Raw genomic sequence first — 14,283 nt, 5'->3', positions numbered from 1 at the left:
TAAACTTACGCCAAATGATGTAGACCGCCACCCACAGGCAGCTAAGTACATGGAGTCCAAGCATGTTATAGCAAAACCAAAGTAACCGACCAAAATCAACTCATTCCATCTCAAGTAAGTTTCAAAACAATCCTCTACGGCTGTGAGTACCAGTGCATGCTGCCGCCACCGCGCTGCCTGACGCAAGTTTCTTCACAACATATACCCCCCAGTCCATTCTAACCAATCACATCTCCTAAAAATGTGACTGTGCAGGGAAATAAGGGCAACATACCCCTTAACAAGGCATCCATCCCGGCCAACTCTAACAATATCCGTGTTTCTCTGTCTGGAAGCTCTGGGGTCCGGGGTGGCGGGGCTGCCCTCCCCTCCACCCCATTGAGCAAGGGAGCAGAGTCCTCTCAACCCTCTCCTATGAACATGCTAGCATCCCAGTATAAGCAACTCAAGCGAGCTTCCGGTCCCTCACCGGAATTCACTAACTGGACCGAGAATCAGTGGTTCAAAAAGTTGTGCCTAGTCCTCGAGTCACAAAATACTATCATCTTGAGTCTTCTCAATGAGAATCTAGCGAACCGCGCTAATCTCCAACAACAACAACAAGAAATAACCCTCCTCCGCGAGGATATTAGAAACTGCAAGGCTAGCCAAGACCAACTACAGCATGATTTGAATGATCTCCGTGAGGAAAACAACCTTCTGAAAACTGATGAAGCCATAAAAAAACAGGAGGAAGCTCTCAGCAAAATGACTGCATGTATCAGTACATTTTCAGCCCAACGTTCCGTCTCCCAGGAGGAACAAGACCAGCAAAAGCTGCTAGACTCTGTTATCGTGTCGTCCCAAGATATACCTGTGGAACATGAAGGTGAAAATTGTGTCGAAATAGCTCAGGATCTCTTAAGAAACAAATTACAGCTCAGTCTAAACAAAACTGACGTTATTGCTGCCTACAGAGTAGGCAAAAAGAATCCATCAGGTCAAAACTAACGGAAAATTCGCCTAAAGCTGTCTTCCCAGTTCACGAAATCCCATCTAGTCCGGACAGCTGCATCCCAACGGAAGGGATTATACATCAACGAGTGCTTGACCAGGAACAGACAGCAACTCCTCTACCGCCTGCGTCAAATCCGTCAACAAAACCCAGATGCGATTCATCAGTGCTTCGTTAGAGATGGACTGATAAAGGTGAGAAAAACCGCAGAGGGCAAAATGTTTACAATTACTAAAGAAGAAAACCTCAACACTTTCCTCTCCCTATGTGGTTTGTCTCACCTTATCACTCCCAGTGAATTAACTTAATTAACCCCCTGTCATCTAGTGGGGCTAGGTATCCTAAGTCTCCTTGGTTCATTTTCTGACTTAATTTTTAACTTACTCTTACCTAGTCATTTACCGAAATTATTTAATTGAGTGCATTAAGTAGTTCTTCAGGTCTTTTTAATTATACAGTCATAACTGAACTATCTATAGTTAATAATCATTAGCTTAAATTTGCCTATGTTTATTATTCAACTTTTCTTTGATTTCATTTATTACCTAGGTTGCCTAGCCTCGCCATGCTCCCTTACTCCATTGTACCCCTGGCTTTGCCTGCATCTCAAATTGCAAATTGTTACTTACAGTGTACCTGAGAGTACTCGTAAGCAATCTACCTCATTTTTTTCATTTTTGCTCAATTTGTTTTTTGTATTGCTTAGTCTTGCTTATATTTTTTTGTTTTGTATTTCTATATCTTGTGTTTTGTATAGTCCATGTTTATATGTTTTTTCTTTAATCTCTTTTATTACCTAGGTTGCCTAGCCTAGCCATACTCCCTTACTCCATTGTACCCCTAAGCCCCTTGTAAGCTAACTTTTTTTTTTTTTTTCATTTTGTGTTTGTTTTGTACAGTATTGTGTATATATTTTTCCCTATTTTATAGCTTATTTCTACCTTGTAATTTGCCTTTCTTTCCTTGTTTTTCCTGCAATCAGCTTTTTTTATGCAGACAAGTATAGACCCAGAACTTAACCTCTTATCCACTATCTATGACAATAATCACTTTAATGATCTAAATTGCAGATATTTTGCAGCACATGATGTAAACAATGTATTAACTCATAATCACAATATCTCTGTAATCAATTTGAACGTTAGATCCCTAGGTAAACACTTTGATGATGTTAGTGCCTTGATTGAAACTATTGGCAACAAATTCTCTTTTATTATACTTACTGAAACATGGTTGAAAGAGGATACTACTCAACTCTTTAACATGCCTAACTACTCAGCAATTCACAACTGTCGTCAACTTCAGAGAGGTGGTGGCACTGCTCTTTACTACCACCAAGAACTAACATGCTTAAAAGAAATTAGAACTAGAGACTTCTATGACAGCTTCAGAGTCAAGGGTGCCGAGTCTGTCCTGTCTGTGGGTGCAGTCTATAGAATTCCCAACACTGATGTGTCTGAATTCAACTCAAACCTTAGAAATCTAATACTTGATAACAGACTGAACAAAAACCACCTAATTATCGCAGGGGACTTTAATATTGACCTCTGCGAGCCAGAACACCCTACTGCTGTTAGCTTCCTCAACTGTATGAATTCCTGCTTCCTCATACCCTTAATCACTAGACCTACTAGAATCACTGATAGCACTGCCACGACTCTAGATCACATCTGGACCAACATAACCTCTCCGCTTACTTCAGGTATAATCACCGATAGCACTACAGACCATTACCCCACATTTCTCTTAACTAACATTAGCAAACCACCTCTGGAAACAAGGGAGTTAAGCTTTAGGCTGCACAATGAAACTGCTATAAACAATTTTATAACTGCTGCTGATAATGTCAACTGGGAGTCCGAGTTAGGTAACATAGGGGACATCAACCTAGCAGTGCAATCTTTTCTACAAACAACTCTTAGCCTTTATAACACCCACTGTCCTATGCTTACAAAACAAGTCACAAGCAAAAGGCTTAACAATCCTTGGCTTACAAAGGGAATACTTAAATCCATTAACAAAAAACACGACCTTGAGAAGAAGTATAGGTTAGGAATTGTCTCCAAAGAATTCTCAAAGAATTACTCATTATTGCTATCTATGATAATTAGACGAACCAAAACTAAATACTACGAAGATAAATTTACCCAAATAAAGAGCAACATTAAACAAACTTGGAGCACAATTTCACAAATATTGGGATCAAAGAAATCTTTAAATAACAAACCGACTCTCCTGTCTAATAACGATGGTCAGCTTTCAGCCTCTGATTCTGCTATTGAGTTCAATAGGTTCTTCTCTTCCATTGGTTCATCCACTGCAAATGATATTCCATCTTCCAGTACTGACATTAAGGACTATCTTACAGGTAACTATCCACAGTCTCTGTACCTAAAGCCTACTAACTCCACTGACGTCAATGAGATAATCCTTTCCCTTAAAACCAAGTCTGGTGCCCTTGAGGAGATACCAACTTTAATTTACAAAAAAGCCTCCAGATCTTTAGCCCCTGCTATTGCTTTGCTCTTCAACAAGTCACTTGAACTCCAAACCTTTCCAGATATTCTAAAAAAAGCGAAAGTAACGCCTGTCCACAAATGTGGTGATCCTACAGATGTTAACAACTACAGACCTATATCAATCCTGCCAAACTTGTCAAAAAATTTTGAAAAACTAATCTATAAGCAGCTTTACTCATATCTAGCCAAACTCAATATACTTAGCCCTTGCCAATATGGCTTCAGACCCAAAAAAAGCACTAACGATGCACTTATTAGTATGCTTAACTCGATTCATACAGCTCTTGATAAAAAAGAGTTCCCTGTTGGGTTATTTGAGGACCTGCGTAAAGCTTTTGATACTGTCAACCACCAAAACCTTCTTCTTAAATTACATCATTATGGAGTCAGAGGACACTCCCTACAATACCTCGAATCCTACTTTACTGACAGGCTCCAATATGTTTCTGTGAATAATACAATTTCTCCCACCCTACCCATCAACATTGGTGTTCCTCAGGGCAGCATACTTGGCCCTCTCCTCTTTCTCATCTACATTAATGACCTTCCAAATGCCTTCCAACACCTCAAACCAATTCTATTTGCTGACGACACAACCTTCATTTACTCCAGTCCTGACCCTCTTGCTCTAAATGCCACAGTAAATACTGAGCTAAATAAAGTCCATCTTTGGCTAACTGCCAACAAACTCACCCTTAACATTGACAAAACTTTCTATATTCTGTTTGGCAATAAATCCTCTAGTCAAATAAATCTCAAAATAAACAATACCCAAATTTGTAACAAATTAGATGGCAAATTCCTTGGCATTCTCATTGACCACAAGCTGAATTTCCAGGGACACATTCTAAATATATCAAAAAAAGTTTCAAAAACTGTGGGCATTCTTTCTAAGATCAGATATTATGTACCACGCCCTGCCCTGGTGACTCTCTATTACTCCCTTATCTATCCATATCTCAACTATGGTATTTGTGCTTGGGGTTCTACTACCCAAAATCACTTACGTCCTCTAATTACCCAACACAAAGCTGCTATTAGAACAATATCCAACTCTGGCCCCAGACATCACTCGGTACCCCTACTCAAATCTCTGAATATGTTAGACATTAAGTCACTGCACATTCTCTCATGTGTATTATACATATATAAAACGCTAAACTATAATGCCAATCCTGATCTCAAAAGCTTCATAGAAGGTTGTAACAGAACCCATGGGCACCACACCAGAAATAAATACAGTTTTGATATTCCTAGAGTACGACTTAATCTAACTAGAAATGCTCTACAAATCAAGGGGCCCAGAATGTGGAATGACCTTCCCAACCATGTTAAAGACTGTACCTCTCTCAACCAGTTTAAGATAAAAACTAAACACTACCTAATAAATTCCCTGTAACCTACCTCACTCCTCTATTGTCAACCCATGTCTTTTATTTTCTTTTTTTTAATCAACACTGTTTGTCAACCTATTGTATTTGTGCTGCTTTTTCAGTCATGTTCCCCCTTTTTTTTTATCTTTATTTGTATTTGTTCTCAACACTTTTTATTCTTTATGCTCAATTAGTATTAAGTTCTAGATATTAATGTTTTTCTTGCCCGAAACGCATTGCGTAATAGTGGCTTTAGGCATTGTATGTACTAGCTCTATCTATATATCAATCCATTAATGTAACATCACTTGTATGTATATACCTTACCTGAATAAACATATTTATTTATTTATATTTATTCAAATGCCCACTTGGGGGCTGTAAGCTCCAAAAAACCCAGTATATAGGCAAGACAACAACATCTCTTTCTAGGCGTTTAACGATGCATAAACAACAGGGCTCCATTAAGGAACATATAATCTCTTCCCACAACCAAACCATCGCCAGAGAAATCCTAGTAAACAACACAGAAATCATCGATAGATACAGCGATAGCAGGCGGCTTCACGTTTGCGAGGCACTACACATTAAGAAGTCAACACCAGCAATCAACAACCAATTAATGCACAACTATATTCTACCCACCTCACGACTCCGCTCCAATATAGAAGCATCAAGAAATATGGACCAATAGGCTTTCTACAATCACTTCCATTTCAATACCCATTGTTTCGTGTTATGTCTTGTGTTGATGAAATTAATACCCTATTAATGCCACCTCTTGTTCTGTCTTGTGTTGATGAAATTAATACCCTATTAATGCCACCTCACCCCATCCACCTCACTCAAATGTAGATATAAACAAAATCGGAGATGCGTAAGTTCTATTCAGTTGTGTATTTGTAAACTAAAGTCTTTGAAAATGTAATAAGTTTTACGAAACGCGCTCGTGTCGCGTCAGACTAGAAATAAAAATGAATTTTGGAGAATTGATTTTTGAATTACCTCCAACAGTGAAAAGAAATGTACGAAAGATTGAGAAAATTCGTGTTAGAATTATTAATCTTACTTTTTCGGTCATATTTAATAATATATATATATATATATATATATATATATATATATATATATATATATATATATATATATATATATATATATATATATATATATATATATATATATATATATATGTCGTACCTAGTAGCCAGAACTCACTTCTCAGCCTACTATTCAAGGCCCGATTTGCCTAATAAGCCTAGTTTTCCTGAATTAATATATTTACTATAATTTTTTTCTTATGAAATGATAAAGCTACCCTTTTCTCTATGTATGAGGTCAATTTTTTTTTATTGGAGTTAAAATTAACGTAGATATATGACCGAACCTAACCAACCCTACCTAACCTAACCTAACCTATATTTATAGGTACGGTTAGGTTAGGTAGCCAAAAAAAGCTAGGTTAGGTTAGGTTAGGTAGGTTAGGTAGACGAAAAAACATTAATTCATGAAAACTTGGCTTATTAGGCAAATCGGGCCTTGAATAGTAGGCTGAGAAGTGCGTTCTGGCTATTAGGTACGACATATATATATATATACTGTATATATATATATATATATATATATATATATATATATATATATATATATATATATATATATATATATATATATATATATATATATATATATATATATATATATATATATATATATATATATATATATATATATATATATATATATATATATATATATATATAATATATATATATATATATATATATGACCGAAAAAGTAAGATTAATAATTCTAACACTAATTTTCTCAATATTTCTTATGTTTCTTTTCACTGTCGATGGTAATTGAAAAATCAGTTCTCCAAAATTCATTTTTATTTCTAGTCTGACGCGACACTTGAACACGTTTCGTAATAATTGATTACATTTTCAAAGACTTTAGTTTACACTCACACAACTATAACCTGCAAACACTAAACAGATTTTTTACTATGCTATAATTCAAAAGGCTTTTCATTTTATATACCTGCATTTGGGTGAGGTGATATGTTACAACAGTTTTGGATGAGGTAAAAACAAACTTTTAACACAAGATAGAACACGAAACAATGGGTATAATATTGGGTAAGTTAAAGGGAAGAATGGAAGTAAATGCAAAGGGCCTATTGGCCCATATTTCTTGATGCTTCTATATTGGTGCGGAGTCTTGAAATGGGTAGAATATAGTTGTGCATTAATTGGCTGTTGATTGCTGGTGTTGACTTCTTAATGTGTAGTGCCTTGCAGCTATCAAGCCACCTGCTATCGCTGTATCTATCGATGATTTCTGTGTTTTTTTGTTAAGATTTCTCTGGGGATGGTCTGGTTGTGGGAAGAGATTATATGTTCCTTAATGGAGCCCTGTTGCTTATGCATCGTTAATCGCCTGGAAAGAGATGTTGTTGTCTTGCCTATATACTGAGTTCTTTGAGACTTACAGTCCCCAAGTGGGCATTTGAAGGCATAGACGACTTTGGTCTCTTTCAAAGCGTTCTGCTTTGTGTCTGGAGAGTTACTCATGAGTAGGTTGGCCGTTTTCTTGGTTTTATAGTAAATCGTCAATTGTATCTTCTGATTTTTGTCTGTAGGGATAACGTTAATATTAACAATATCTTTCAGGACCCCTTTCCTCCGATTTATGAGCTGTGGAAAAGAAGTTCCTTAAAATAGTCTAATAGGTGGTACAGGTGTTGTGTTAGTTGTCTCTTCAGAGTTTGCATGGCGTTTCACCTTCCTTCTTATGATGTCTTCAACGAAACCATTGGAGAAGCCGTTGTTGACTTGGACCTGTCTTAACCTACAGAGTTCTTCATCGACTTGCTTCCATCCTGAGCTGTGGCTGAAAGCACGGTCGACATAAGCGTTAACAACACTCCTTTTGTACCTGTCTGGGCAGTCACTGTTGGCATTGAGGCACATTCCTATGTTTGTTTCCTTAGTGTAGACTGCAGTGTGAAAACCTCCGCTCCTTTCCATGATTGTTACATCTAGAAAGGGCAGCTTCCCATCCTTCTCCATCTCGTAAGTGAAACGCAACACAGAATTCCGCTCAAATGCCTCTTTCAGCTCCTGCAGATGTCTGACATCAGGTACCTGTGTAAAAATGTCGTCAACATACCTGCAGTATATGGCCGGTTTCAAGTTCATGTCGACTAAGACCTTTTGTTCGATGGTACCCATGTAGAAGTTCGCAAACAGGACACCTAGGGGAGAACAAAGGTCAACAAATTGATCGAAACTGTGAATGCCAAGAAATCCGGACTCCACCTGCCAATGATTATTGGGGAATACAAACCTGGATATGCGTATGGAAATGTCAAGACACACAAGCCTGGAAACCCACTTCGGCCAATCATCAGCCAGATAACCACACCTACGTACAGACTGGCAAAGCGACTCAACGGCTTGCTGACTCCTTACATCCCTTGCGCCTTCAGCCTGAAGTCTCCAAAGGAATTTGTTGACTTACTGCGGGGAACACGGGCCACAGGAATAAGAGCCCATCTGTCCTTACCTGAGCCCATCCTCTTACCTGTGGTCCCATCTGCTGGGACTACAGGTAAGAGGATGTTAAGTGGGCATCGAACTGCGAAACCACTTACGCTCAAACAAGACGAATTAGAACTGTAAAGAAATTATTATTAAGAATGGAGAGAAAATGCGATCTTCCCTTCTTCTCCCGTGAAAATCCTCGGCTGGGACTCGCCATCTGGAGCCTCGGCAGCTGAACCATTGCAGCTGCGGCATCTTCGGTTGGACACCGCTAGATATCAACTTCAGCAGCTGGGACATCCTCGGCTGGATACCTCCTTCTGGAGCCTCAGCTGCTGGGTCATCGGCTGGAAACTCCTCAGCCGGAACACCAGGGACTGGGCCTCGATCAGCGGCTGTAACACTACCAGCTGGGCCATCAGCTCATCGGCATGGACCACGTCAGCCGGCAAGTCAGCAGCTAGGTCTGGCCCCGATAAACAAAACTAACAATATGTAATACGTAAATTAGAAAGGAATATAAAGAATGACAAATGTAAAGAAAAGAAATCGTATATAAATAAAGAGGGCAACTGTGCGTTGTTACGACCCTGGGTTCCTCAGTGGAAACCAGAGGTCAATATTGAGCTAAATAGACTGCCTTATAGTAGTGGAAACGCATCACGAGATGCAGTTGTTTGTATCTTCCCTGCCAGACGTAAGACTATTCTTGTTTCTCACAGAGCATTTAAAAACTGAGCCTGGGGTTGATTATTAAATAATAAAATAGGCAACAACTATGTTTACTAATACTTTCTAATCAAGTGTACAGTAAATCTGAGTAAACTTGGGATAGGATTGCTGTACGATTAGTTGAGCAGTCTACTGGCAGCGAGTGAGCTGGGAAGGAGATGCGAGAGGCTCGCTCTTCTCTGCTGGCTGGCTGTGGTGAAAGGAACCTTCTCTCCCTCCTCTCGTTTCTTTATTTCTGTGGGCTGATACCCAGCTAAGTATACTGTGTAACGTTCTCATTGTCTGGCATAGGCGTGTTCTAATGTGTAGAGTATTATACTTTGTATGAATTAGGTGTTCCTAGTGTTTGTATTACTAGTTATTCTAAAAGGGGTCCCAGTGGACCCCTTAGGGTCTCCCTATCCTAAGCTGACTCAAGCCTCTAGCTCTTCACTAGTAGTACTTTACCCTAGCTTGTTCTGAGTGTAAACCTTGTATCCTGCTTACGTGGACCAAGGCTTTTAACGTAAGATAGTGTGGTAAAGTAATTATTATTATTGTTATTGGTGTGAATGTATATGGGGGGTTGTTAAGGGGTTAATAAATAAGTAAGTTAGTAAAGGAGTATCCATTTTTCCTGTGTAGGAGATCCATGATCAACCTCTAGGCTGACTATTGCTGTAATAAGCCACTACAAGTTTATTTCTATATATTTCTATATAGTGGGGGCCGGGCCTTTGAGATCTCCCATATTTGATAACCCTTAATGCTAACTACTGCCCCTACTTCCATTTAATATTAGATCCCCCATAGCAGCACCACCAATTCTATAACATGCGTGCTCAGCTGAGCCATTTGGCTGCTAGATTATCGGGGGGAAACCCCATCCGACGTAACATCAGCAGCCGGAACGTCGGCGGCTGGGGCAACTTCATGCCGGAATACCACCGACTGGGACATCAGCTGCTGGGTCCTCGGCTGGAACCTCGTCAGTCGGAACTTCAACAGCTGGGGCATATAATAATACGAATTAATTATTAACTAAAATAATTAATTGATAATAAAAATAATAAGAAATGATTAATTACAAGGGCATGGTCAGCTGGAACACCGCCGGCTGAGCCTTCGGCTGCTGGATCATCGGCGGGAAACACATCCTCCGGAACATCAGCAGCCGGGACGGGACATTATCTGCTGGGACCACATCAGCAGCTGGGCTTGGCCCCCTGGGGGCGTGTTCAGCTGGAACACCACCAGCTGGGCCATCAGCTGCTGGGTGATCGGCAGCATATAATAATAATACATAATTGTTAACTACAAATAATTAATTAATAATAACTATCATAATAAATTATTCATCATAAGGGCATGCTTAGCTGGAACACTGCCAGCTGAGCCCGCGGCTGCAGGATCATCGGCGGGAACCACATCCGCCGGAACATCTGCAGCTGGGACGGGCCATTAGCTGCTGGCTCATCGGCTGGGACCCCATCAGCCGGAACCCCAGCAGCTGGGCTTGGCCCCAGGGGCATGCTCAGCTGGAACACCGCCAGCTGAGCCTTCGGCTGCTGGTTCATCGGCGGAAACTACATCTGCTGGAACATCAGCAACCGGGACGGGCCATTAGCTGCTGGATCATCGGCAGGGACCACCTCAGCCGGACATCAGCAGCTGGGCCTGGCCCCAGGGGACATGCTCAGCTGGAACACCACCAGCTGGGCCATCAACTGCTGGGTCATCAGCAGGGACCACATCAACCGCTGGGCTGTTATGCTGGGTCCCATGCTTAGACCCAGCTGGGTCTGGCCCCCAGGGCAGCTGGGTCTGGCCCCAGGGTACTAGCTGTGCCATCAGCTGCTGGATCATCGGCAGCGACTACATCAGCCGGAACATCAGCAGCTGGGTCTGCCCGCAGGCAGGCCAACAAATGAGGGTTAAAAATTTATAACCAGAGTAAAATGTAGGACTGTAAAGTCGCGTAAGAAGTAGTAAGACCAATGCCTGAAACCACTTGCCCTGTTTAACATAAATCCATAAATAAATATGGACCATAAATAAATATGGGATAAATAAATATGGGGTAAATAAATATGGGATAAATAAATATGAGGGATGATAATAAACAGAGAAAAGTGAATTGACCTAACCAGACATAATGACTGATTAATAATTGAGACTTTTTTTTTTGAGATATATACAAGAGTTGTTACATTCTTGTACATTCTTGTACTTCATTTGTGTGTACTCCGACATTGCATTGGCACTTGCACTAGGCTCCATCAACAATGTGCCACGACTCATACTCCCTAGTTGCATCTTAGCAGCACTGGCGCACTGCTCAGTTATGTTATACGACATCGAGTAATGTGGTATCGCAGTATTTCTCTATCCAATAAATAATAAGAACAGGTGGAGAACGATTATAATAGAGAATAAAAAAGAATAATAACACTAAAGGATAACAATGATAAGGAATAATTGACAAGATTCGGCTGAATCGAATCTTCGGAACTGAAGTAATTCTTGACTTATTAAAGATAATATAAGCATGAAGAAAACTTAGTCTTTTCTTAAAGTAAAGATTCTTAGTAACTGAAGCCTCAGCTGCTGTATCATCGGCTGGAACCTCGCCAGCCGGAACTTCAGCAGCTGGGTTAATAATTAATTATAATAAAGAATAAATAATAAAGAATAATAACACTGAAGAATATCAATAGTAAGGGCGATGATCCAGCCAGTGATTAATAATCACTTGCGCACTGCTCAGTTATGTTATACGACATCGAGTAATGTGGTACAGCAGTTGTTCTCTATCCAATAATTAAGAATAGATTAATGACGACTATAATAAAGAATAATAATAAATAATAATAACTATAAAGGATAACAATAATAAAGAATAATTGGCTGGATTCGTCTGACTCGATTCTTCGGAACTGAAGTAATTCTTGATTTTATATTAAAGTAGGATATAAGCATAAAGAAAACTTAATCTTTCTCGTAGGAAAGAATCTTAGTAACTGGAGTGGCGGCCAGGGAAGGAAGGGAAGCCAGTCGGCCGAGTGGACAGCACGCTGGACTTGTGATCCTGTGGTCCTGGGTTCGATCCCAGGCGCCGGCGAGAAACAATGGGCAGAGTTTCTTTCACCCTATGCCCTAGCAGTAAAATAGGTACCTGGGTGTTAGTCAGCTGTCACGGGCTGCTTCCTGGGGGTGGAGGCCTGGTCGAGGACCGGGCCGCGGGGACACTAAAGCCCCGAAATCATCTCAAAATAACCTCAATTTTTTTTTTTTTTTTTTTTTTTTTTTTTTTTTTTTTTTAGTTGTTGTTACATATAGTTAATAGTTGTTACATTCTTGTACAGCCACTAGTACGCGTAGCGTTTCGGGCAAGTCCTTAATCCTATGGTCCCTGGAATACGATCCCCTGCCGCGAAGAATCGTTTTTTCATCCAAGTACACATTTTACTGTTGCGTTAAACAGAGGCTACAGTTAAGGAATTGCGCCCAGTAAATCCTCCCCGGCCAGGATACGAACCCATGACATATAGCGCTCGCGGAACGCCAGGCGAGTGTCTTACCACTACACCACGGAGACTGCTAGTCTCCGTGGATGACCAGATGGGCGACACCACCAGTGTGGCGCCGCCCGCCCCCGGGCATTAAGAGCCCGCACGTGCACGCCTCGTGCCCGGGCAGGTCAAGGGGCGAAGCAGAGCCCCCAAGGACCACGCCTAGGGCAAGCAAGCCTGGCCACGTGGGCGTCATCACCAGATCCAGCTGCGCTGCGCGTACCAGTGGCTTTACAAGAATGTTACTACTACGCTTTGTATCCTCGCATTCCCAATGTACCTTCTTGTATATGTATAAATAAATAACGAAATACATAAACTGGGCCTGGCCACGCGGGTAACATCACCAGGTGTGGCGCCTCCCGCCCTCGTGCAGATCCACACGTGCATTACACGACACGCACTCCCGGGCACGGCACTGAGGGCGGGAAGGGCATGCTCAGCTGGAACACCGTCAGCTGAGCCTTCGGCTGCTGGATCATCAGCGGGAACCACATCCGCCGGAACATCAGCAGCCGGGACGGGACATAGGGGGAGCCCTGCACGTGCTCCCCATGTGGCCCCCAGTCCCGGTCGCTGCCTGCAGGAGGCCCTCAGTGGCGGGCTAGAGCCCGGTACGCCCACACCCCGTGCCCCTCAGCCCGGGCGAGAGGTGAGGCAAGGTCCCTAGTGCAGCCCCCAGAGGCGTGAGAGCCGTAAGGAGCTTGTCCCATGCCGTACCCCAGGCACGGACACTAGGCAACGCCGTGCAAACCTCCGGGCCCCAGTGACGCCCCCTAGGACAAGGAAACCATTAGGACTGTCCGCATGGGTGGCGACTCCGGCCCACGGGCGTAGAGGAACCCGCACGTGCATGCCTCGTGGCCCAGGCGCCCACTAGGACGAGGGCGAAGCAGAGCCCCTAGGGACCCCGCCTAGGGCAAGCAAGCCCCTGAGAGCCATGACCAGATGGGCGACACCACCACTGTGGCGCCGCCCGCCCCCGGGCGTAGAGGAGCCCGCACGTGCATGCCTCGTGGCCCAGGCGCCCACTAGGGCAAGGGGCGAAGGGTGCCCCCAGGGACCATGCCTAGGGCAAGCACGCCACTGAGCCTGGCCACGTGGGCGACACCAGATGCGGCGCCGCCCGCCCCCGGGCGTAGAGGAGCCCGCACGTGCACGCCTCGTGGCCCAGGCGCCCACTAGGGCAAGGGGCGAAGGTGCCCCTAGGGACCACGCCTAGGGCAAGGGGCGAAGGTGCCCCCAGGGACCACGCCTAGGGCAAGCACGCCACTGAGCCTGGCCACATGGGCGACACCACCAGATGCGGCGCCGCCCGCCCTCGTACGGAAGGGGAAGCCACACGTGCATGGCATGACACGCACGCCCGGGCACGGCACTGAGGGGGGGACCCCGCCGTGCAGCTCGCACGGCGGGGTCCTTAGAGAGGGCAAATAAACCTGGGGACAGCTAGCTACTGCGTCGGAACACGCACAACCGGGGACAGGCGCTGGGCACACGCCGGACGCTGGGGACATCCCTAACTAAAACGGCATCCCACACGCAGGCGTGGTGGGGAAACAC

At 43.0% G+C, this 14,283-nt stretch overlaps 1 protein-coding gene across 1 annotated transcript; it reads left to right on the top strand.

Moving 5' to 3' along the window:
* The first annotated feature begins 222 nt into the window (after positions 1 to 222).
* On the top strand, positions 223 to 9,963 carry LOC138351368 (uncharacterized). Its single transcript, XM_069303161.1, has 2 exons — positions 223 to 1,188; positions 7,749 to 9,963. Exon 1 carries the CDS (start codon positions 415 to 417, stop codon positions 988 to 990), a length of 576 nt encoding a protein of 191 aa, XP_069159262.1. The 5' UTR covers positions 223 to 414; the 3' UTR covers positions 991 to 1,188; positions 7,749 to 9,963.
* The last annotated feature ends 4,320 nt before the right edge of the window (positions 9,964 to 14,283 follow it).

The sequence above is a fragment of the Procambarus clarkii genome, chromosome 49 (genome assembly GCF_040958095.1).
Source record: "Procambarus clarkii isolate CNS0578487 chromosome 49, FALCON_Pclarkii_2.0, whole genome shotgun sequence".
Classification (NCBI taxonomy): domain Eukaryota; kingdom Metazoa; phylum Arthropoda; class Malacostraca; order Decapoda; family Cambaridae; genus Procambarus; species Procambarus clarkii.
The sequence above is the reverse complement of the archived record's forward strand: the minus strand, read 5'-3'. Positions and strand labels throughout refer to the sequence as shown.